This window comes from Vulpes lagopus, chromosome 12 (genome assembly GCF_018345385.1).
Source record: "Vulpes lagopus strain Blue_001 chromosome 12, ASM1834538v1, whole genome shotgun sequence".
In the NCBI taxonomy this organism is placed as follows: domain Eukaryota; kingdom Metazoa; phylum Chordata; class Mammalia; order Carnivora; family Canidae; genus Vulpes; species Vulpes lagopus.
Window position 1 is genome coordinate 34,339,483 of NC_054835.1, and position 26,025 is coordinate 34,365,507.

At 40.3% G+C, this 26,025-nt stretch overlaps 1 protein-coding gene across 1 annotated transcript in view; it reads right to left on the reverse strand.

The window, feature by feature from the left end:
- UTP18 (UTP18 small subunit processome component) overlaps window positions 1-26,025 on the reverse strand; it is a 43,802-nt gene that overhangs the window by 6,334 nt on the left and 11,443 nt on the right. The window contains exons 5-11 of the mRNA XM_041724884.1: window positions 22,443-22,531; window positions 19,986-20,111; window positions 19,713-19,887; window positions 14,543-14,643; window positions 14,206-14,296; window positions 10,690-10,813; window positions 1,488-1,662 (exon numbers count right to left, since the gene is read on the reverse strand). Coding sequence (XP_041580818.1) covers window positions 1,488-1,662; window positions 10,690-10,813; window positions 14,206-14,296; window positions 14,543-14,643; window positions 19,713-19,887; window positions 19,986-20,111; window positions 22,443-22,531 — 881 coding nt within the window. The remainder of the gene's footprint in view (window positions 1-1,487; window positions 1,663-10,689; window positions 10,814-14,205; window positions 14,297-14,542; window positions 14,644-19,712; window positions 19,888-19,985; window positions 20,112-22,442; window positions 22,532-26,025) is intronic.

The following is a 26,025-nucleotide window of genomic DNA, read 5'->3' on the forward strand; positions in this document are numbered from 1 at the left end:
AGAACTCTTTGTAACTCTTCGTAAACTATGTGCTGCTATTACACAAAGCTAATGAAGCATGCAAAACCTTTTGCTGCACGAACAAGATAAATCTAAGAGTTTAAGGGCTTACAATCTGGTAGTACACACGTATCAACACAGTGCAGCACTGCCATTCAGAGTACTGTGCCTTGTGTGGACCTGCTGCCTGGAGCAAGTTACTGTTAAATAATAAGAAACTGGTTCTGCCTCAAGGGTAGGTGACTTCCGGGAGACATGGTGACACGTGAGCTGGGCTCTGTGGCTGGGAAGAAAGGAGGTAATGCAGACCTGAGGCTGCAAGGGCGGCCCTTACACCACCTTTGGAAACTTGACTGATCAATAGTTCCTACACTGACTTGACACTGTCCCTAGAGGATAAGGATAGCTCCCCAGGCCTAAAGCATTCATACCACGTGCTTTCCATGGACCACCTGCCTTTACTTCTCCAGGCCTAGAATTCTGGTACATGCTAGGCAGAGAGGAACTACATGATCAACCACCAATACGGACCATGAGCACGGACTTCCTAATGATAGAGCACGCTTAACATATGTACTCAGAACCTCCTACAGGATTAAACATGTCCTGTGTGACTCCACTAGGAGAGAACAGAAGCCGGCACCTGGTTTCCACCAGACTTCGCCCCAGGCGCCCCTCCCTTGGCTGACTGTGCTGTGTATCCTTTCCTTGTAGTAATTCTTGGTTATGATCATGAGATCATATACAGTCCTGTGAATCCTAGCAAATCACCAGCTTGGGGAGAGCTTGGGGCCTCCTAGCATGGAGGCATATTCACAAGTACTAGCTAGCCAGGTAAGCTGTTACCTTTTTACACAATTTTCAAGTTCAATTTATTTTCAGAATCTAAGAATTGCCTCCCTTCCTCCATTAGGATAGTAGGGCTTAAAAGGTAGATATAAGGAAAGACAACTGTAGAAAAATAAAGTGTTTGCTATAAACATATTCCCTAAGACAAATTTAGCAGCTACTGTGCATCAACCCTTCTGCAACTACACCCAAAAGCCATGATACTAGTAAAAGAATACTAGTAGCTTCAAAAGAAGCTACTCTTTTAAAAATAATCCAATACTCTTCTTTCCTATTATCCCTCAAAGTTTTCAACTTAAAATCTGAGATTTTTTTTTTTTTGGGAAGGAAACTAGTACATATCTTTCAGTATATTTTAGATTTTTTTTTTTTTAAATTAGGCTCCATGCCCAATGTGGAGCCCAAGGATTATCAGTTGGTTTTTTTTTTTTAATTTTTATTTATTTATGATAGTCACACAGAGAGAGAGAGAGGCAGAGACACAGGCAGAGGGAGAAGCCGGCTCCATGCACCGGGAGCCCGACGTGGGATTCGATCCTGGGTCTCCAGGATCGCGCCCTGGGCCAAAGGCAGGCACCAAACCGCTGCGCCACCCAGGGATCCCTCAGTGTTTTTTTTTAAAGGTAAAGCTATATTACCAATCTGACTGCTTCTTTCATTTCTTCTGAAGCAATTGCCAAGATTTCTGTAGTAGGATTGAAGGTCAGAGAAGTAACACCTGTAACCAAGTTCATTATAGCTTTTATTGGCTTTGGATTTGTTTCTTGGAGGCAAGAATCTTGATTGTATATGTTTACCACTCCACAATTAGAACTGCAAAGAGAAAAGGGAATACAACAAATTAAAAAAAGAGCAAAAGGGCTTTCACAACCTAAGTGAACATAGATTGAACCCCACACACTGATATTTGCAGGAATCACATCATATTGTGTTACAAACAGACCAAGACTGTAGAGTTCATCCCAAGGCAAAAAAGCTAGACCCACTCTACCAGTTCTACCACAGTCCTGCTCAACTCTGTGAACTCTGGCAGCCTTTCAACTGTGAGCTAGAAAAATCCAAGATAGCACAGACTCTCCATTATTCATTCCTTCAATAAATATTTATTGAATGTCAACTTTATGCCAAGCACTAGAATTAAGTGCCTGGGATGCAAAGGTGAACAAGACTGAGACCAAGCCTGCCACTCCCACAGTGTTTACGGCCAACACAACATTTGAAAATGGGAACAAGAGCTGTCCTTCCCCTATTTAGAGCACCTCTTTTCTCTTTTATTCTATTATATTTGTGAGAACTGCCAAAACAGTGTGGAACAGCAGCTGTAATATGTATCTTTGTTCTCTCTCCTGGAAATATCTATAGTCAATGAATGACGGAAGTGATCATGTACTGTAAGTTTACTGAAAGGTTTACCAGCAGTGAATTACATCCAATACTCATAAAAAGTAAATCCCGATGACCTGCCTATTAACAGAATCATTCACAGACAAGAACTTTCAGTAAACGTCCAGACTACCTCCTGTTATGGGTATCATTTCTAAGGAATAGGGACCAGGCACTTGTAATTCATAGATACTTAATTCAAATTTCATTGGCAAATGCAGCATAAACCTGAAAGATGTAAGAGATAAAGTCTCAAAGTCACAAGGGTGACATATGTACATTCCACTAAACACTCTCATTCCTAACACTCAGATATCTTCATTTATTCTCTTAGTATATACTGACTGCCTACAATGAACCAGACACAGTGCCTTAACAAGACCAATTCAGTTCACACACAAGGTTCTGTACTTGCAGTGACAACCAAGCATACAAACAGTATGTTAGTGCTTTCAAGTCTTCAAACTATTTACATACCCATTTTCTCATTTGATTCTAAGACCTTTTAAGTAGAACTAACCATAACCACTCAGGAGACACAACATATATCCCTGTTTTATTTAGTGTTGTTATGGGGGACGCCCTGGTGGCTCAGTGGTTGAGCGTCTGTCTGCCTTCGACTCAGGGCATGATCCTAAAGTCCCGGGATCAAGTCCTACATTGGACTCCCTGCATGGAGCCTGCTTTTCCCTCTGCCTATGTTTATGTTCTCTGCCTCTCTCTTTCTGTGTCTCTCATGAATAAATAAAATCCTTAAAAAACATATTTGTTATGGACTGAATATCTATGCTCCACTAAAATTCCTATGATGAAACCTTAATTCCACCCTCCCTCCTTATTAGAGAGTGGGGCCTTTGGGAGGGAATTAGGTCATGATGGTGGAGCCCTCCTGAATGGGATTAGAGTCTTCACAAAAGTGACCCCAGAGGCTCTCTCCCTCTTTCCGTGTGAGAACACAAAAAATCGACTGTCTGTAAGCTGGGAGGGGGGTCTCCACCAGAACCCAATCATGCTTGCACCCCAACCTCAGACTCCCAGTCTCCAGAAATATGAGAAATACACTTCTGTTATTTATAAGCTAGTCTATGGGTCTTCATTACAGCAACCCAAATGGACTAAGACAAATTTCATCTTTTCCTTACCCATATTTTTAACTTTAACTTGGATCAAAATATCTACTCATTGTACTTATACCAAATCTCTTTTCTTACTGAACACTGATTTATGGCTAAATCCATCTTAATTAGGTACAAAAAGTTATAATCCATATGGCTCTCTTCTACATATCAATTTTAGATCAAATCTTACTATCATGAACTTTAAATAAAGGCCTGCTCATTCTTACTTGACTGTTGCTTAAATTTGTGGAACAAAAATGGCACAAGTTAATCATTTTGATATATAGAAACTTATTTTAATAGTAGTAGTTCTGCTAAAAGAATATAACTGATTCTGGGATGCCTGGACAGTGTAGTCGGTTGAGCATCTACTCTCAGTTTCAGCTCAGGTCATGAGATCGAGTCCTACTTTGGGCTCCAGGCTCCATGCTCTATGCAGAGTCTAACTGGGTTCCTCTCTCCCTGTCCCTCCTCTTCACCCTCATGGATACACTCTCTCTTTAAAATAAGTTTTTAGGGACACCTGGGTGGCTCTGTGGTGAGCGCCTACCTTCAGCTCAGGGTGTGATCCTGGGGTCCCAGGAAGGAGTCCCACATCATGCTCCCTGCATAGAGCCTGCCTCCCCCCCCCCCACCCTCACCTATATCTCTGCCTCTCTCTGTGTCTCATGAATAAATAAAATCTTTTTTTAAAAATAAATGTTTAAATCTTTAAAAAATGGACATAAAAAATTGATATAAATAGATTCTAATGTCACTGACAGTGTTTAGTATTTATTGAATGAGTACTGTATGTCCAACAGTACGTAATAAGGAATACAAAATATCAGAAGGAATTTATCCCAGAAAAAAAAATATCTGCATGAAACAGCCAAAAATATAAGATAATATAATAAAGCACATTAAGCTCTGTACGTGACCTATGTTCAGAGAAAGGAAAAATCAGTATGAGGTGAAGCTGGACCAGATGAAACATAGTGGAAGACACTGGACTCGAGCTGGACAAAACAAAATACCAGTATCATAGGTAAGGGGAAGAACAGAACAGAAAAATAAGCATGCTTACTAGCTTACCCCAGAACTTATAACTAAAGAAGCAGACATGACCGTCATCCATCCACCCACAACTACAGCTGACTGGGCTACAAACAAGTTCCTGAATCCCGGGTAGTCAATGTATTAGCAGAATAGCAACCACAGAGTGTCCTGGTACACAAAAACTTTCACAAAAAGGAATGATGGCAACAAGCCAAACCAATGTTTGTCTTATGAACTAGGACTAGGAACCAAGGTGGTGGTGCGAAAAAAGAAGAGCACAAAGAAATTAATATTATGAACAAAAGAAATTATAAGGTCGAACAGTAGTTATTCAACCAGGGACAATACCCCCAACCCCTAGCTAAGGGGGGCTAGGCGTCCCCCTAGCCACAGGTGTCATATAGAACTTAAACTGGTTGAACAAAGAACTCTTTTTCAAGACCAAAAAAGACCAAACTCTTGATTTTCTTCTCACTTTCAGTCACCTCCCTTCTCCAGTGACTCTGGTCCCCAGCGTTCTACTTCCCACCTACCTCTAGCATCTCATTCACCTCATTTTCTCCTACGGACCAGACCACCTGTCTCCTATCACGTCCAAATTAGTGCCTTTACTCTCAGCCACACCACACTTCTGCTTGTGGGAATGAATGCACCTCTTTCAACATGCCACCTCCTCCCCGCTCATACTAAGACAAGTCCATTCTTCTGGCTACTCAGGCCTGGAACCCGAGAACATCACTGCTTCTCTTCCATCCCAATTCTCTAAGCGGCTATGACATACATCACAAACATCAGTGCCTGTCTCTCTTGCGTTGTTTTTTTTTTTTTTTAAGATTTTATTTATTTATTCATTAGAGACCGGGAGAGAGAGAGAGAGAGAGAGAGAGAGAGAGAGATACACAGGCAGAGGAAGAAGCAGGCCCCATGCAGGAAGCCGGATGTAGAACTTGATCCCAGAACCCCAGGATCATGCCCCAAGCCAAAGGCAGATGCTCAACCACTGAGCCACCCAGGGGCCCCTCTCCCCTGCTCTCATTCCCACTGTCCTCAGCGACAGCCCCACCAGGATTACTGCAACCACCTCAAAGCTCCCTGCACCTCTGCTGCTCCCCCTAAAGGCTGTCACAGGAACTGTCTACTTCAAACTCTCAAATTCAGATACAATCACGATTCTCCTCTACTTAAAAAACCTTGATACTTTCTCTTTCCACTCAATGTCATGTCCACAGTCTTCGACACACGGTAAAACACCCCTACAAGTTCTCCCTCTCCTGTTTCTCTCTGTAGCCGAAGCCCTCAGAAGTCATCCCATCTGCACTCCACTCAGAATCTAAACCTGAATCGTCTCCCCTCCAGACCCTTCATTTCCACTACCTGCAATGCCTTTCTCTGAATCCTACCTGGCCCTCAAATGCTTAGCTCAAGTGCCAATACCTGCAAAAATACTTTTCCAGATGACGGTTAGGACAGCCTTCACCTGTTTCCTGCGCTCTTAAAAAACACTGTATCTCAACTGCAGACCTCATGAAGACTTGTCTATAAAGAGATACATGGATGCACATCTGTCCTCACCACGGGACCAGGAATCATAAGATGGTGACACGCTGTTGTTCTTCTATCTCAGTCCCTAGCTAAATGGTCAATGTTTTTAGCAATGAAAAACCCAAGGCAGAAACACAACATTCAATAAAACAGGTTTTCCCGGCACTGTGAAACATACATGTCCTGAAGATTTTCCTGGCACTGTAAAACATATATGGCCTGAAAATTCTCTACATGAACTAAAATGAAACCCATTTTATATATTCAATGAGAGTGCTAAAATTAAAGGACAATTGGGACGCCTGGGTGGCCCAGCAGTTTAGCGCCTCCCTTCCGCCCAGGGTGTGATCCTGGAGTCCCAGGATTGAGTCCCACATCAGGCTCCCTGCATGGAGCCTGCTTCTCCTTCTGCCTATGTCTCTGCCTCTCTCTGTGTCTCTCATGAATAAATAAATCAAATCTTTTTAAAAAAAATAATTTTTTTGATAGAACAATTAATTCTGGGCCCTAAATCCTAATGAATTTCATATTTTTCTATAGCCCTGAATTATCCAGTATTTTCTGAATATAAAATCAAAATATTTGATTGAGGTTGGCAGTGTGGAAAGAACACAGAACTGGGAATGAGACAACCTGAGTTCCAGACCTGGCTCTGCCAAAAATCAGTTTAATGATTAACAACCAATGAAAAAAGTTAAATTAACCAACTCTTAGACCTCTTTATCAACAAAGTGTGATTCAACACACCTTCCTATGATAATGAAATGCTTTGTATCTGCACTGTCCAAGATGAGAAGCCACTACATGCATGCAGCTACTGAACACTTTAAATGTGGTACTGGCTACTGTGATGGACATGCAGGATTAGACTAAGATGCCATCTGGACACAAACAAGGGAGGGAACAGAAACAGGACAGTAACGATGAGAATAAACGAATACTGAAAATACCCTACAGCACAAAGATGAAAGAGACACTTGTTCATTAGCTTTAAGTTCCAGAAGACTAGTTCTCATATTTTCCAAACCCAGAAAGGTTACTGATATCACAAAAATCCTGAAGCAAAGTCTTAAGCTAAGGATTTAAAATCCAGATTTAAGTAGAAGAAATAGCAATCCAAGGTACATTTAGAGATTTAAAGAGATAAAAAATAAAGCTATGTAAAAGCTGAAACAGAATAGTTGAAGCAGATTTTCCAAAGGGATTATATACATGGTACAAAAGGATTCATACTCAAGACAAACTAAACTATAAACTTTCTTTGCTTCTTATAAGATTTCTTAATCTACAAAACTCCTAGTAAACTGCCTTTACATTTTTTTTTTAAGATTGTATTTATTCATGAGAGACCCAGAGAGAGAGAGGCAGAGACACAGGAAGAGGAGAATCAGACTCCCTGATGGGGACTCTATCCCAGGACCCTGCCAAAGGCAGAGGCTCAACCAATGAGCAACCCAGACGTCCCGCCTGTACATATGTAAACACAAATGCAGAAAAGTATAGCTTCAAAACAGGCAGTAGAGTCATTAAGAGCTCGGGCTTTGCAGCCAGACTATTTGGGTTGTAACTGCTGGCTCTACCTCTTACTCTCTGTGTAACATTAACCAAGTTACTTAACTCACAATGCCTCAGCTCCCCAACCTGTAAAATGGAGATAATAGTACCCATATTGTGAAGTAGGAATTAAGACTTAATTCATATATGAAAAATATAGAGATACACCCATACACATATATAGTTAATACACACACACATATGTACATATAGTTATACAAGAAAAACTGTCCTTGGCACATGGTAAATGATGGGAAAAAATTTGCTGATAAGTCTTTTCATTGTAATTATTAATCAAAGTTTGAAACTATTTAGATGGGAACAATAAAGGCAATTTTATTTATTTTTTTCTAAAGATTTTATCTGAGAGTGAACACATGAGCGAGGGGAGCGGTGGAGGGAGAGGGAGAAGCAGACTCCCCATGGAGCAGGAAGACCAATGTGGGGCTCGATTCCAGGAACCTGGGATCATGAGCTGAGCCAAAGGCAGCCACTTAATTGACTAAGCCACCAGGAGCCCTAAAAAGGCTATTTTAATTTGTGTATTTATAAGGAGCTGATAAAGGCTAGAGCCAACAAATCTCTAATCACCTGATAGAACTTTGATCTGAAAATGCAAAAATAGATACTTCTATGGCATTGACCTAAAGTTCTCAAAATGCAAAGACCCCAAAGTGGTTTGTAGCTTGCACCCCTAGTAAAGACAGGAGGCTAAGCTAGTGATTTGTGGCATGGCTGCAGGATGAGACATTCCCAACTTCCTCACTGTCAGCAGAGAAAATAAAACAAAATAAAGGAGACTCACTCAGTCACCTTATGAGGATATCTGAATTTGGTAAGCTACCTTCTGAGGTCAGAGGGGCCTCTGCACACAAAGGGCTATCACACACAAGACAGAATATGCCATGTCTCAATTCCTTTTCATTCTTCAATATACAGTGCTTTGCACCTAGTAGACATTCACATGTCTTTCTTTTTAATGACTGACTTCCGGACCAGCTAGGAAGTCACAGAACAAGACACCCTATTGCACTTACAGAAGATGCAGCAAAGGTATGACCTAACTACAGATTCCACCCAGTGGAGTGAGAGAGGTACTGCACCTGAAAAAGTGAGATTACAGGGTTCTAGGCCCTACTCTGTCAATGATTTCAGTGGTCTCCTAGAGAACACTTCAGAGCATCAGTCCCTATCCACAGAATGAAGGTAGGCCAGACATTTCCCAAGTACACTCTAAGCATATTGCAATCCTTACATTAACAAATGCCATAAAAAACAACATAAGTGGAACTATTTACAATCTTAGTTTCCCTATCGCCCTATCAGAGCTAAAACCGCATTCAAAGCATCTACCTTATGTCAGGACACTGAATGAGAAGAATTAACAGATACAAAACAGAGGAGTTTTTAGACCAAAGGAGTCAATTCCTAACAGCAGAGGCCTAGAGAGAGGGGTTTCAGGGCAGTACTACGAGGAGGAGGGCAAAGAGGGCAGCAGAGGGTAGAGAGAAGAGAAGCAAGGCACTGACAGAAGAAAGGGGAAGGGGAGAGAAAGGGAGCCAGCACCAGCCAGTGGGGTTCAGCTACTCCTGCCTCTGGCTTCTCCACCACCAGTAACTCCTCCCTACCTCTCTAATAACCTCAGAAATTCCTCTAACAAGGTTAAGGCCTTTCTCTACAGGTATAACAATAAAAACCTAATAATGGTCTTTGACCAAGAACATCAGAATTCTATTACACTGAGGACAAATAAATCAAATGAGTTTAAACTAGTATTAGATTCTTTCCTTTTTGGGCTCTTCAAAGGGTCCAATGAATAAAATAATAAAAGTAATTCAAAAAAGAGAGGCAAGGACCAGAAAACTAACTTCACAAATTTAAGTGAAGGTCATTTGGGGGCAATTCTGCTTTAAATTATTTAAAATTAGTTTCAACATCAGCTTTCATTTTAAAGGAGCTTTACTCCCAGAAGTTCTGCTAACCATGGACTACTGCCATCATGCACACACTGGGCAAATGCTGGGCTCACATAGGGGCATCCCTCCCTATAGGTCTGTAGTAGGTGTGGTGACTAGAGAGAACATAGGACAGGAAGGGGCCTTTGTCAAGGCCTTTATTTGGACCTGGTCTCCAAGCTCCACAGCCTGGTTTTATCTTCTTTCCCGCCCCCACCCCATGCCCCAAAGGTAGTAGGTGACCAATTTTCAAATGGTGGTGGGGATGTTTACAAGGATTTGCCCCAATTTTAACCTGAAGGAGGGAATGAAGAAAGCATATGCCATACTAACAGATGGCAAGACCCACTTCATCTCTCACCCAGGGAGATTTGACTGAAGTTGTGTATACACTAAGAAAGTCATAAAAATCCACTGTCAGAAGATCTAAAGTTTCAGGTGCTGATGAGTGGCTTGGAAAATAAGATAATCAGAAATCCAGGTAAGTCTCCAATGCCCCCTCGCCCCATGCATCTTTAGAATCAAACAGGAGAGGGCACCTGGATGACTCAGTAGCTGAGCCTCTGCCTTCGGTTCAGGTTGTGATCCCGGGGTCCTGGGATTGAGTCCTGCATCAGGCTCTCTGTGGGAAGCCTGCTTCTCCCTCTTCCTATGTTTCTGCCCCTCTCTCTCTCTCTCTCTCTGTGTCTCTCATGAGTAAATAAAATAAAAATACTAAAAAAAAAGAATCAAGTAGGAGAATAGAGCCATCTTTCCCCTAGTGTAACAACCATTTCTTTCCAGTGACAACACAGTAGCATGTTCTAGATAATATTTTCAAAGTTTCTACAGTATTAACAAACAGTATTTCTTAGCAACATGTTTGATTTATACCACTAGCCAAAGAAAAAAGTGCTTTAAGTATCTTTGAAACTTAAAACCAAAGTTTAACTTATTGTTTCCTTATCAATGGCAAGAAACCAAAAGAGTAATAAGAAAACCTGATGTGATTAAATGAATATTTCAAATATAAGAAAAAATACAATGATATAAAGCAGTCCAGTATTTCTTTGTCAAAGAGCTGATAAGCCACCATTAACATTATTAAACATTGCATTAAGATGATGTGCAAAAGACCTGGGTGTACTGATTTTCTATTACTGAACAGTTTATAAATAGAACTACTTAAGCACTATCTAGTGTATTCAATTCTTTAATATTTTTCCACTAGCACAACATGATTAAGGTTACAAGAACCTCTCTTTACTTACCCACAAGCCACATACTGTCCATTCCTAGATGTGGCAATGCTTAATCCATATAAACTGCCTTCATCAACGAATCTGTTAAGGCACTTTCTAGAGTTCACATCCCAAACATAAACTTCCCCGTCACCTGAATTAAAGAGCCAAAAAAACAGTTTGGTTAATTTTGTTTTTAAGTTGAAAGCCAACTGAGCTGACCATCCTCAGCCCCTCTTCAAGAGTACAAAAGGGCTAGAAACAAAAACTCACTATAAATATCCTACACCTAGAAAACCGGCCTAAAAATATTTCTGATATACATTCCCACATCTAGAAAACTACATTCTAACTAGCTATCTAAAAACAGTACCTTTAAGTTTAGAGTGAAAATCACAAACTCTTGGCTTGAGCTCTCAGAAAGAACGTCTATATTTCACTCAGATGAATTATTGGAACAAAAATTCCAGAAAACAAAATATCTATCAAGTTCCAACTTCCATCAACAGGCACTAGAGCGCCTATATGTGAGACCAGGTGATTTACATAACAAGCTGATAATGAATGTCATGGTGGCAGAAGTGGAGATGAAGGGATCCAGACCACAAGGGAGTTTAAGTCACTTAAACAGTAAATGCCAACTGTCAGTGGCCCCTGGAGGGGGGCTCAGTCAGGTAAGCCTCCACTCTGGATTTCAGCTCAGGTCAAGATCTCAGGGTCCTGGGATGGAGACCCACCTTGGGCTCTGTGCTCAGTGGGGAGTCTGCTTGGGATTCTTTCTCTCCGCTCTGTCCCTCCCCCTGCTCAAGTGCACACTCTCTAAAATAAATAAATCTTAAAAAAAATAAATGCCAACTGTGAGCAATAAGCACAAATAGTTTAGAGAAGGGAGAATGTACATAATACTGAGGAATATGTTAAATCTGAAGAGAACACAAATATCTTCTTGATACTGATGACTAACAGCATTAACTTACCCACCCTCTTCCTCACACCCATTTAAAGATTTCTTTTTTTTTTTTAAAGGATTTTATTTATTTATGAGAGGCACAGACATAAGCAGGCTCCCCACAAGGAGCCCGATGTGGGACTCGATCCCGGATGTGGGACTTGATCCCGGATCCCAGGATCATGCCCTGAGCAGAAGGCAGACGCTCAACCACTGAGCCACCCAGGCGCCCCCCCATTTAAAGATTTCTTAATGACCCTACACTCATCACAAAGATGTTCCTCACTCATCCATTTTATCTTTGTCTTTTCTGTGGATATTGTGCTAAAATTCACTTTTCTAAAATTTTATTTATTTTTTGAGAGAGAAAAAGCATGCACACACGTACTTGAAGAGAAGAAGCAGGGGTAGAGGGACAAGTAGACTCAGGGGTAGAGGGACAAATAGACTCCAAGCTGAGCTCAAGCCCAACGCAGGACTTGATCTCAGGACCCCAAGATTGTGACCTGAGCCTGAATCAAGAGTTGGTCACCCAACCAACTGAGCCAGCCAGGTGCCCCTAAAGTTCATTTCTCTATAGTCCTATCCTCCCAATGAGAATGCAACTAGTCTCACTATTTCAACTATTTGCTTGACAAAGATTTCCCAGGTTGGCATAAGGGTTTAGACTAGGTAGTAGTAAAATACATTTGGAAAAACTGAACAAGGTCAAATTTAAAAATCTTTGCATTTGCCTGTACAGTTATATAACAATAAAGGAAGGCATTTAAAGGTTAGCCCCCCCAAAAAAAAAAATAAAAAAATAAAGGTTAGCCCAGATAGCAATGGACTAAAATGGGAAGAAAAAGGATCAATGGCAGGAAGGTCATCTAGATGTTACCAAAGCCAACTTTTGATTTTTCTTCCTTGCTGCTTTTAGGACCTTTGTTATGAAAACTAAAACCTCCACAGTAATGACCAAATTTATAAATATTTTACATCTAAATCTAATTCATATTCCAAATTTTACTATCTCTGACCCTCCACCTCTTCTCTCCCACTCTGACGCTCCAAGGATCAAAGGGCCATTTCAACAGGAACATCACTCTGAGCTAAGTGTCCAACTCCTGGGTTCAGCTCAGGTCATGAGCTCAGGGTCCTGGGATAGAGCCCCTTGTTGGGAAATCCCTGCTCAGCAGGGGGTCTGCTTCCCCCTCCCTCACTAGTGCACTCTCTAAAATAAATAAGTCTGTAAAAAAAAAAAAAAAAACAAACAAAAAAACCCCAAAACAACTTTTCAAGCCAGTTATAAAATAAATCATGGAGACAATATATAATATCGTGAACTACAGTTAACAACACAGTAGAGCATATTTGCTTTTTTTTGTTTTTTTTTAAGATTTTATTTATTTATTCATGAGAGACACAGAGAGAGAGAGGCAGAGACACAGGCAGAGGGAGAAGCAGGCACCATGCAGGGAGCCCGACGTGGGACTCGATCCCAGGACTCCAGGATCATGCCCTGGGCCGAAGGCAGGCGCTAAACCACTGAGCTACCCAGGTGTCCCAGTAGAGCATATTTGAAAGTTGCTAAGAGAGATGTTATAAGTTCTCATCACAAGAAAAAAAAAATTGTAACTGTACGGTGACAGATGATATCTAGACTTATTGTGATCATTTGCAATATATACAAACATTTAATCACTGTTGTGACTTAATATATGTCAATTATACCTCAAAAAAAGCCCCTAATGCTATCTCATCAGGTGCTATTAGCTGAAGTATAGCAAAAATTATGCTAAAGAGCCCCACAGAGATTGAAGAATAGTACTCACAGGTAGAACCACTCTGATGCCTCCCACTACCAAGCAGCATGAACTACACTGAGATTATGATGGCCCCAAGATCCTACAGTTAAGGGACTAAGAGTCCAAGGCGGCACAGGACAGAGGCAAAGAGCAGAAAAGTGCCAGATTAGAGACTGTCAAGAGTGAGAAATAGTCAACTGCACCACAAGAAGTCAGAGGGTTAGATCTGAATTGTCTTCCGTCAATAATGAAGAACATTCAAAACGTTATCCATGTGAAGACATGCTTCTAAAAAAAAAAGGGTGATGATTCCAAGTAACTTTCAAAAACAAAATCTGAAAATGAATCATCTTTTAAATAAGTATTTTCTTTCCATCTTTTCCCCAAACATGGTAACATGGTTAAACAGTTAGCTCTTCACTATTACTAGTTAGTAAATAAGAAGGCAAATGGCAATGACAAATTATTTATTTTTAAATTTATTTATTGATGAGAAACAGAGAGAAAGAGAGAGAGAGAGAGAGACAGAGAGAGAGAGAGGCAGAGACACAGGCAGAGGGAGAAGCAGGCTCCATGCAAGGAGCTGACATGGGACTTGATCCCAGGTCTCCAGGATCACACCCTGGGCTGAAGGCAGCACTAAACCGCTGAGCCACCCGGGCTGCCCGGCAACGACAAATTCTAAAATTAAAAATGACTTTCTAACTAACACAAAAGTCTAAAATCAAACACTGTTTTTGGTTGAATCTGAAATATAAACACATCCAAAGCCTTTAAGAAAAGATTTAGATGATCATGTCATTAACTTACCTGAAGAGGCATATACTTTCTTGCTATCTGAAGAGAATGTGGACGCTGCAACCCTCCCATTAATTTTCATGCTACCAATCAATTCTTTAGTCTGGAAGAATAACAAATATTACTTATCAAAATGCTAAGAGGTGCATAGAAGAATCACACTGGCTCAGTGTGATTCGTAGTACCTACTCAGCTGTGTTTGCCCCTACACTCGGAAGCTCTTCCCAAGTCCTACTGTGCCCCTCTGCTTAAGATGCAGATTTCAGGACACTGTGAGTTATGGTTCAAAAACTATCCTTACACTAAAATCTTGTCCTAAAAGAACAAGCAACCACTAATAATGGTTCACCTTCATCGACAACAAATGAAGATATCCAGCAACACCGTTTATCAGCAAGAAGGACCCATCTGGAGAGACTTCAAAGCTCCTCACTAGCTTCACTTTCAAACCTAAGAGAGGAGACAAATCAATAAGAATTAACATGGTTTTTTTTTTTAAGGATTTTATTTATTTATTCATGAGAGAGACAGAGAGAGGGGCAGAGACATAGGTAGAGGGAGAAGCAAGCTCCCAGTGGGAAGCATGATGCAGGACTCAATCCCAGGACCCCGGGATCCCAGGAGCCAAAAGCAGAGGCTCAACCACTGAGCCACCCAGGCGTCCCTAATATGGTTTTCTGTAACGTTATCATTCACTGGCAATTGAGAATTTCTTTTAAAACATCTAAATGCCTCAAACTAAACCAAAAGTAGGCTCACACTGAGTGAGTCTGACCCAAATACAAGGTCATTACAAAGTGCTTACTCTTCTTCTCTGTCTTGGTTAACATTCACCATTTGAACTGCAGCCAGAGATTCAGCTCTCCGAATAGTAAACATACCAACTAATTTTCCAAATGTAAATGGTGATATCTGTAATTAACTAAAAGGATAAATTATACTTCTTTGTCACAAAGTTCATTTACCAGGAGGGAAATATACAGCCATGAGAGACAGCTAAAACACAGTAACACACTGAAACTAGTTGCTGACTACCAACTAAATAGCCCATGATGAAGCAGTCTAGTCTTAACTAGGTAGAGGCAAAAAGGAAAAACTAAATAAACAAATAAGAAAGGAAAAAAGAAAACCACAAAGTGTCAATGTATTCAAGAGTTGATTAGCTTCCGAAAATGTGACTTGTGTAACCTAACCACATGAGCTAAGTATATAGAGTGTCGATTTACTTACTTTACAAAGGGACATACTCTTTTTTCCATGCCTAAAAGGCTCATACTGACCATACAGAAGACTCTATCAAGATGACTTAGTGAGCAAACTTAACTCATTAAAAAATTGTCTAACAGAAAGGATACATAAATAGGTACAACTGGCTACCTCTAGGGAAGGGAAGCAGGTGGCGAAGGAGACAGACCAGGGGAAACTTTTCACTCTTCACCCTTTTTTATGTATTGGATTTTTGCACCAAATGAATGCACTGATCAAAAAGTATTATTTCAAAAAATGTTTAAGTTGCTAAGTTAATATAGTCATCAGAATAAATACATTTAGAAAAATCTAGTGAAGAACCCTTGTTCCTCTACAGGAAAATGCTAGTTAAGGCTCCCACAGACGATCTTTTATCCTATTAACAGTTTTTGTCTAAATGGTTCAAAAATCCTACAAAACTGGGCCTCCCACTCTAGTGCTGCCCCAGGGACTATACCCTAGGTCTCTTGATGGAAATCAATCCAGACACAATTTTCAATTACTGGGGTTACTCCTTCACTATGAATCTATTCCATCTATGATAATTTTCATCCCCCACTCTGGTCAAAATTTACATTCTGACTACAGTATACAGAAACAGCTCCAAGCAAAAGGAAAATCCCATCACATGATGAAGCAGGGAAGGGAGGCTAGTTCCAGCAGTGTAGAGCTGGAAACTCCTCCAGACCAAATCTTACTGACACAGAAGAAATATGAGAATGGCCTACAGCTGGGGACCACCAGACCCACAGAGGAATACGGACTGCACATGTATCATGAGAGCCACAGGGAACAAAGTTCTCTCATACTGGGCAGAGACAGACCTGGTGTGGCAGCAAAAGGCAAAGTGCCAAAGGGCTCATTACACAGTGCCTGCTCTCTGCCCACAGCTGGCTAAAAGACCTTATGCCTGAGTAAGCTTGTTGTTTTGAGGGAATTCAAGAAAGGGGGGGGGGGGGTCTTTCAGAAGTAAATACTAGACTTGCACCAAATTAAGTCTGGTAGTTGATTTAGCAATTAATTGAAAAAAAAAATAAGATAACAGTATTGTCATCCAAAACTTACAGCATACCAGTTATACGTATATAGCATTTTACTTTTAACCTCGCAAAAAGTGGTAATAAATGCTAATATCAACATTTTAATTACTTTTAACAAATGCTGAATCTTCCAAAATAGGAACCAGATAAAATGTATATGACCTTGCCAAAGAAAATATAATGTTTTAAGGATACCAGATATGGACATGTGGGTGGTTCAGTGATTGAGCATCTGCCTTTGGCCCAGGTTGTGATCCCAGGGTCTGGGGACCAAGCTCCACATTGGGCTCCCTGTGAGGGGCCTGCTTCTTCCTCTGCCTGTGTCTCTGCCTCTCTCTCTGTGTCTCTTATGAATAAACAAAAAATCTTTTAAAAATAAAAATAAATAAAATAAAGACACCAGATAGACATCTTTTTACAGATCTGTGAATGAGATTTTTAGGTCAACTATGAACAAGTGATAAGAAAAAGAATGGCCAATTTAATCATAATAGTGCCAAATTCCATAAGATGGAAAGTGGACTGTGATGGGACAGATTATATGTTACTCCTAAAATGGTGGTAGTTACTGCTAACTGAGCACTTACCATGTGGTTGTACTCATGGTAAAAATTTTCTCTTTTGAATAAAGTGATGGTTACCAGAAGGAAGGGGAGTCGAGGGATGGGGGAATGAGTTAACTAGGTGATGGGGATTAAGGCGTGTACTTGTGATGAGCACCAGGTGATGTATGGAAGTGCTGAATCACTATATTGTACACTTGAAACAGAACACTGTATGCTAACTGGAATTAAAATAAAAACTAGAAAAATAAAACTAAAAAAAATTTAAAAAATTTTTTTTAAAGATTATGTATTTATTCATGATAGAAAGAGACAGACAGAGGCAGAGACACAGGCAGAGAGAGAAGCAGGATCCATGCAGGGAGCTCAATGCGAGACTAGATCCTGGGTCTCCAGGATAAGGTCCTGGGCTGAAGGCGGCGCTAAACCACTGAGCCACCCGAGCTGCCCTAAATTTACCTTTTTTAATATTTAGGACCCTCAACTTTATACAAAGAGAAAACTGAAGCTCAGATATTACCACACCTTTGAGTACTATGCTTATAATCAAAATGGCTGCCTGACCAACTAATTTAATTCCCAAATGGTCAAATTCCTCATGTGTTTACCTAGAACAAGATCTCTCTTAAGAACTGTCCCTCTAGAGAAAAAAAAAAAAGAAAGGAAGAATTGTCCTTCTAGGAACATCTGAGTGGCTTAGTGGTGAGTGTTTGCCTTTGGCTGAAGGCATGATCCTGCAGTCCCAGGATCAAGTCCCACATCGGGCTCCCTGCATGGAGCCTGCTTCTCCTTCTGCCTGTGTCTCTGCCTCTGTGTCTATCTCATGAATAAATAAATAAACAAATAATCTTTAAAAAAAATTGTCCTAAATAATATAACAGAAACTGCTTCTGGACTAGTTTGAACTAGTAATCTGGGGTGCTCAACCTTTTTGTGTCAGTCTAGTGAAACAATATGGTCCCCTTCTTGTTCAAAAACTTTCATAACTGAAGGACATGCTAAACCTCAGTTATAGGTTAGTAAAAATAAAGATGTAATATTCTTCTCAACTGACTTCACAGACCTCTAAATTCTATCAGAGAATTTTGAGAGTCCCTGGACCCCATATTATGAGCACCATCGGGTTAATGGACCAAACCATCAATTCAGAATTCTTTAGAATCCATCAATTCTGTATTCCTCATTTTTTAAACTTACATTTAAGACAAATTTACATATGTATACCTTTGCATATTCTAACCAGTCAGCAATTTCTCCCTCCATCCTAACGTCCTTCATTAATTTGAGTCATTTATAGTGTTTTATAAGACTGAAAATAGTGTTCAACCAACCCACAAAAGGAAATACACTTAACTTTATCATTATCATCATTATTGCCAAGCTATGCTTATAGAGGAAAGAATAAGAGAGGAAATACTGAGAGGGAAAGGCAAATGCCACGTCTCAGAATAAACTAGCGATCAGATCCACACTCCTGCGTACCAGCAGATTCCATGGTAAACATCACTAACTGTATCTTGGCCAACCCCGGGTTTGCTATTCGCAAAAGGATGGAAGGCAAGGATGGAAAAAAGCCTGTACCTTTTCATTTAGTAGAACAGAACATGAAAAAAGTTAACAACTATATGCTGTTTTCTGCTTCAATATGGGTAGACTGGTTAAGCCTTTTCAACTCAAAGTGAGGTCAGCATCACCTAAGTGCTTGTTAAAAATACAGAATCAGGCCCACTTCACACCTAGAGAATCAGTCTGTGCTTTAACCAGATCCCCAGGTGATTCATATGCACATTACTGAGAAGCATGGGGTTAAAACATGCTTAAACTAAGAACCCACATGGAAAGGATCACCAAGTGTCAGGGAACACAGAAAACAGAAGACTGGAAACACTGAAAAGAAACAACATAAATGTTTCTGAAGTTGGTCTCATTCACTTTGAACAATTAGAAAAAAAGCTGTAAAGAGCTATCCTTGTCCTTTACAGCCCCAAACATACCTACAGTGTAACAGGGAAACTCCAGGAAGCCAGAGCATCATTAACGCCACCTCCCAACACTTACAATGCTAACCCAGCCAACCTCACTACAAGGGCCTAGGTTCACAGAGGGTTCATAAAGGTGTCACTGGATTTTGTGATGATATGTGGAGGGGAAAAATGGGAAGGGCAGAAGAAGATACATTTTCACCTAATAAAAAGATTTTTTAAAATAGTCTTTAAAATACATTATGATGTCCAAAAGCAACGCTTACTTCCTTTAAATGTAAACCAAAACTCTATTATAACACACATGAGAGGAACAAGAGAGAACCCAAATTTCCTGAAGACCAGAGAGGTGAAATACTTTGAGGACTTGGGACTCAAGTCTTCTAGCTCTCAAGCTCTTGCTGCTGCATCAACTGCTAATTTTACAGCCAAGCATTTCCAGTTGCTTTTCTGCTCTAGGAGAAAAAAATTCCAATTTTCCCATAAGCACTCAATAAAAAGTTCACTACTTTCATTTGGATGTGTTATCTCAACACAATGACATACCTTGAATGCTAAAACTAAAGATACTCTCATTTTTAAGAATCCAATGGGGGAAAGTGGTTGTAAACACTGTTAAATTGAACTCAGCTGTGGGGCTGGCAGGGAAGAGGGGTGATCGGCCGCATGTGCAAGAGAAACCTTACCTCTCACTTGATGCACAGGAATTAACTTTCCAGCCAGCATATCATAGACATAAAGAACCTTGCTGTGGATACTCGTGGCTAAAACCTCTTCTCCATTAGCACTAAAACAAGCCTTATAGATTGGAAACTTTTCCAAATAGATGCTCTGGATTTTAGGATTTGTTCTTCCATCAACCTATAAGGAAATGCAAACATTCCTTTTGGTTATTTCCTAGACTCTGTATCCTGGGAGTAAATACTACTGACTACAAGTTTTAATTTAAAAATGCATACCTGAAACAACGATACAGCATTATCTAGTGCAGCAACCATCACAACCTGAGCACGAGGATGGAACTGCACAGAGGAAATCCTAGCAGTAGTGGGACGTTCCGCATTAGCATGCTGACAGTTCTTTATCTATGGAAAAATAAACCTGGAATTTAATCATTGCAAATGGGTTAACATAATTTTTTTTAATCATAAAGAAAAGACATAACACAGCTCATGATGCAGAAGATAGGGCACTGGAGGGGTGCCTGGGTGGCTCAGTTAAGCAGTTGCCTTTGGCTTAGGTCATGATTTCAGGGTCCAGGGATCGAGCCCCCTATCAGGGTCCCTGCTCAGTGGGCAGCCTGTTTCTCCCTCTCCTTTGCCCCTCCCCCTGCTTGTGCTCCTTCTCAGACAGATAAATAAAATCTTTAAAAAAAAGTGCACTGGAAAGGTAACCAGAAGACCACAGCTCTGCTACCAAACTAGCAAGTCATTTTACTATAGAATAATCCATTTTTACCTTCTTTCAAATGAAGGGATGAAATCGTTAAGGTCTTAAAGCATCAGGATACAGTCATTTTCTCATGATACACCATATAAATTACGATACTCTGACTTCCAGAAATTTTTTACTTAAAACTGCTACTTTAGCATCTTTACATTCATGGAACAAAATAAGAGGCACTATATAATTGTCCCCATGGTTCTGTGGTTGGCATGCATAGCTTATGTTCTCCCCATAGAACACATGGCTCCTAGTTTAAAGCAATGATGACCTCATGCATCTAGGCTATTTTCAGTTATTTCTTGGTTTTTGTGGGTTATTTTCTATATATTAAAACTTCAATTATATGAGGTGCCTAAGTGGCTCAGTAAGGCGTCTGCCTTCGGCTCAGGTCATGATCGCAAGGTCCTGGGATTGAGCTGTGTGTTGAGTTCCCTGCCCAGCAGGAAGCCTGCCTCTCCCTTTTCCTCTGCCTCTCTCCTTGCTTGTGTGCTTTCTCTCTCTGTGAAATAAGTAAATAAAAATTTTTTTTAGGGATCCCTGGGTGGCGCAGCGGTTTGGCGCCTGCCTTTGGCCCGGGGCGCGATCCTGGAGACCCGGGATCGAATCCCATGTCGGGCTCCCGGTGCATGGAGCCTGCTTCTCCCTCTGCCTATGTCTCTGCTTCTCTCTCTCTCACTGTGTGCCTATCATAAATAAATAAAATTTAAAAAAAAAAAAAATTTTTTTAAATAAATAAAAATTAAAAATTACACAAAATATAAAGTGAGTACTATGTGTATATTTTGTTTGTAACAAATGGAGTTAGAGTTTTATGGTAACTGCAATTTTGGGGAAATGAATTTACCCTATGAAGGGCTGAGTAAACTACCTTCATAAGGTAAAGGAAACACAAATACTCTGTCTCCTCGTAATTTGTCATAATAGGGTTTCCTCCCCCATCTAAAGCATGCCACCATTTTATAATGGGGAAAAAATGTATGTCAGAGAGAGATCTGGTTATTTAACAGACATTTAACTGAAGCACTATATTGGGCAGGCACTTCGTTACCACAATGAGCAAGTTAGATACAGTGATGAGTAAGAAAGTAACTAGTGTGGACCACTTACACAAGATAGTCACGAAGGACCTAAGTGTCATTTGAGGGGAAAGGTACCAATGGGCTGGCCATTAGCAATGCCTGACAGACAGACAGGCAGGACAAAGAGCAGAAGTTCTAAGGTGAGAAAGGACTCAACATGTTTAAGAAACAGAAAGAAGACCTAGGGAACGTAGGTAGGAAGTAAGGGGAAAACTTCTGAGATGAAATTTCAGACGTAGGCAGATGCCAGGTTATGAAGAGCAGTGTAGAATGTGAAAAAGAATTCAGAAGTTTTGGGATCCTGGGTGGCTCAGTGGTTGATGTCTGCCTTTGGCTCAGGGAGATCCCCAGCTCCCGGGATCAAGTCCACATTAGGCTCCCTGTGGGGAGTCTGCTTCTCTCTCTGCCTAGGTCTCTGCCTTTCTATGTCTCTAATGAATAAATAATCTTTAAAAAAAAAAAAAAAGAATTCACAAGTTTTCAAAAAGTGATGAAAAGTGATATGACCTGATGTTTTATTTTTGGAAGACCCTCCTGGGTAGTACTAAATGAAGAATAAGAAGAGTAAAGTGGAAGTGAGAGGCGAGTCACACAAAGTGACTGCAGTACGCGATACAGGAGGTAAGAGATGACGACAACATGAACCAGGCTATTGCCCATGGAAATTAAAAGAAACCTAAAGAAGGGTTAAAAGAAACCTTGAAGAAGTCAAACACAATGGTCAAAAGATCCCTGGGGACCTAATTTAATCTTCTTGACCATTTCCACAGAAGAATAAACAACAGCAATACATTTAATCCCACAGAGAATGCGAACCTATATACTTGCAATCAGGAAGCATTCTGGGTTTCATAGATAGTTGGCTAGAGGCCCCATTTCCCTGACTCTCACCTTTAGGATTCCTTTAGGAAGTGAGGTTGATGTGGATATGAAATTCCCAGTCCTTTGCAACAGATCATCTTCATCCTCTTCACTTTCATCTAAGTCAAACAAACCCACAGGCTGAGCTTTAGAATCAATGAGATGGCCTTTACCTTCCCCATTTCAAACTTCGACTCCCCCCATTCCAGCCTCCAATCTCAATCAATCACTTTATTACGCTGCAGTTGGTAAAACAGCAAAACAAACCTGAAGGGGAGGGGGAAAATAACACAGAACCCAATATGTATGGTTAAAAGAAAAGCCTGACTCTGGAATGAAACATCTACCTTCACAGACAAGGATGCAAGAAAATAAAAGTTAAAGGCAGTATTTAATTTCAGAATAACAATTCGTAATTATGGCAAAATGGCTAATAAGATAGCAGATCTAGCTTAACTCACATGAAAAAGAACTAGCATGTTTAGATGAATGATATCAAGGTCGGCAAACTGAGTATCAGAAATTCAAAGAAGCTAACAGGGCTGCCTTCCTCCTGATGGTTCTACTAAAGAGACCCAAGGAGCTGAGCAATATTTTTAAAATACTCTCAGGGAGAAGAGAGCAAAAAACAGCACAAAAAGCCCTCTGAGGGGATCCCTGGGTGGCGCAGCGGTTTGGCGCTTGTCTTTGGCCCAGGGCGCGATCCTGGAGACCCGGGATCGAATCCCACATCGGGCTCCCGGTGCATGGAGCCTGCTTCTCCCTCTGCCTGTGTCTCTGCCTCTCTCTCTCTCTCTCTGTGTGACTATCATAAATAAATAAAAATTTAAAAAAAAAAAAAAAAAAGCCCTCTGAGGTTCTTAAGGGGGTCTGGTAAACCACCAGGCTTCAGGTGGGGGTCACAAAAGGCTACTCGGGGACTAAAGGTAAAATCAAAGAATTATAAGAAAATCCTCCATGAACTGAAACCCAGCTCTCAATCTTTTCAATCTCTCACTGGAATAAGATGCTGTGGGACTGCTAGTGCCCCTTACCCAGCTACTACTCAGAAACAAATGTACAAATTCTCTGGAGGAAAAGATATCCTGGTCTTCTTATTAAGCAATACTATTTACTACAGTGTCCAGCACTCAATGAAATATAACTAGGTCAGTAATGGCAAGGTAGGGCAACCTGACTGAAAACCTAAGGAATAACTGACAATCTCCGCAGGTGATCTAAATAACTGAATTTTTCAGACAGAAGCTTTTAAAACATTCTGTTGAGAGGTGCCTGAGTCAGTTAAGTGGCTGCTTCAGCTCAGGTCATGAACCCCAGCTCCTGCTCAGTGGCGAGTCTGCTTCTCCCTCTGTTGCTCCCCCTGCTTGTGCTCTCTCCTTCTCTCTCTCTCCAATAATTACACAAAACATTTTTTAAAGTAAGTTATTATGTTTAAAATGTTCAAGAATAATGAAAGACAATATTCAGAATTGAACCAGAGAACCAGATTATTAAAAAAAGAGCTCAACGCAAATTCTAAAACCGAAAATTATAATAGTTAAAACTAAAACACCAGTGGATGTTTTTAACGGCATATAAAAATTAGCTGGAGAGACAATCAGTGCTCTGGAAAATGGATCAGAAAAAAAATATCCAGACTAAAGTACAGAAAGTAAAAAGGATGGAAAATGCAAAAAAGAACGCAAAATAGGTTTTAAAAAATAAATAAAAACATTTAACACACATGTAATTGGTGGACTGGAAGAAAAAGAAGACTGGCACATCAACAGTATTTGAAAAGATGATCAGTAAGAATTTCCAAAACTTAAAAAAGACATCAAGTTAGATTCAAAAGCACTGTTAAGACCAAGCAGAATACAAAGGAGGCTAAAAAGATCTGGGCTGGAGGATGGGAGGAGATAAACGAACAACACAGCAACAACTAAACAATCCATCATATTAAGAAATTAACTGTTGATTTTTGAAGGCCTATGATGATACTACGATACTATGATAGTATTCTAATTACATTTAAAGTGGGAGTACATTTCTTCTCTTTTAAAGATACTCGATGAAATATTTGATATAATTAACATGCTGGGACAGGTGTGAAGCTGGGGTCTGGTGACAGTTTTCTCATGGGCACAAAGACAAACTGCATTTCCTGGGAGCCCATGTAGTTAGTGTGGTCTCATGACTGAGCTCTGACCAATACAATCTAAGTCAAAGTATCATGTACCACGCCCAGGACAGGCCATATTAAAGCCGTTATTGGGTGAGCCACTCACTCTTCCCCTGTAAGCTGCCTGGATGTCAACCTCTTGGGCAACTTGGAAAAACCCAGTGTGAAGCTGGGAGAACCTCCTGAGTCCCCAAAGCACATCATCCCATTCTTACCACCATAGTTTTATACGCATTAAAAAAAAACAATTTCTACTAGATTAATCCACTGAGATTTGGGAGGTTTTCTGTCTCAAGAGCTAGCATAAGATCACCTATAATTACATGGGCCTAAATTGTTCTGTGCATGCAGCATTCTAAAATGAGTAATAAAATTATATTTCATCTAAGAAGGCAACCAGTAAACTAGGAGATAGAAATCACATAAAAAAGTAAATCATATAAAAATCATATAAATCATATAAAAAAGTAAAAGGATAAGGGATGTGAAACTTGTTAAAAAAAAAACTTGGAAAGAGAGGCACCTGGGTGGCTCGGCGGTTGAGTGTCTGCCTTTGGCTCAGGGTGTGATCCCACAGTCCTGGGATCAAATCCCACATCGGGCTCCCTGCCTGGAGCCTCCTTCTCCCTCTGCCTATGTCTCTCTCCCTCATGAAATAAATAAAATCTTAAAAAAAAAAAAAAAAAAAAAAACCTTGGAAAGACATTTCTCTAACAACAGAATTCTACAGGAAATGGGGTAAAATAAACTATATACTTTTTTTTTACAATCTATAGACTTATTTTTTCTAAACTGTATACTTTTAAAATGTAGGACTTTTTGCCTTTTTTACTTTCTTTTACCTGTTTATCTATAATAGATGTTGCAGAAAAGATTATTGCAGGGGATAACGTCAGACTATATCACTAATTCCTTCAACCTCTAAAAGTATGTGGCTGGAAACATGGAAGTAACTTTTGAGTTAGTAACAGATTGAATTTTCTAAAAGAATTAGAGAAAACAACTGGTTCCTTATATATGTGCTCCCTGTAGTTGAAGACCATGAGGACGGGACTGCCAAGTAGGGAGAAAGGAAGGAGAAGTGGTGGTGGTAATCAAACAGATGCTTATCCAAAATCAAGGATGCTAAGGAGAGAGCTACTGCATTATATGGAAGGATATATTCCGACCTCCCTAATGGATTTCAAGTCAATTCCAAGTTCTAAAATATGTAACTCCAAGCACAAATCAAATCTTAGTAAGCCATCCACATTTATGATATCTAAACTCAAGGAGTGGACAGCCCAGGTGGCTCAGCGGTTTAGTGTTGCCTTCAGCCCAGGGTGTGATCCTGGAGACACGGGATCAAGTCCTGTGTCAGGCTTCCTGCATGGAGCCTGTTTCTCCACCTCTGTCTCTCATGAATAAATAAATAAAATATTAATAAATAAATAAATAAACTCAAGGAGCTAA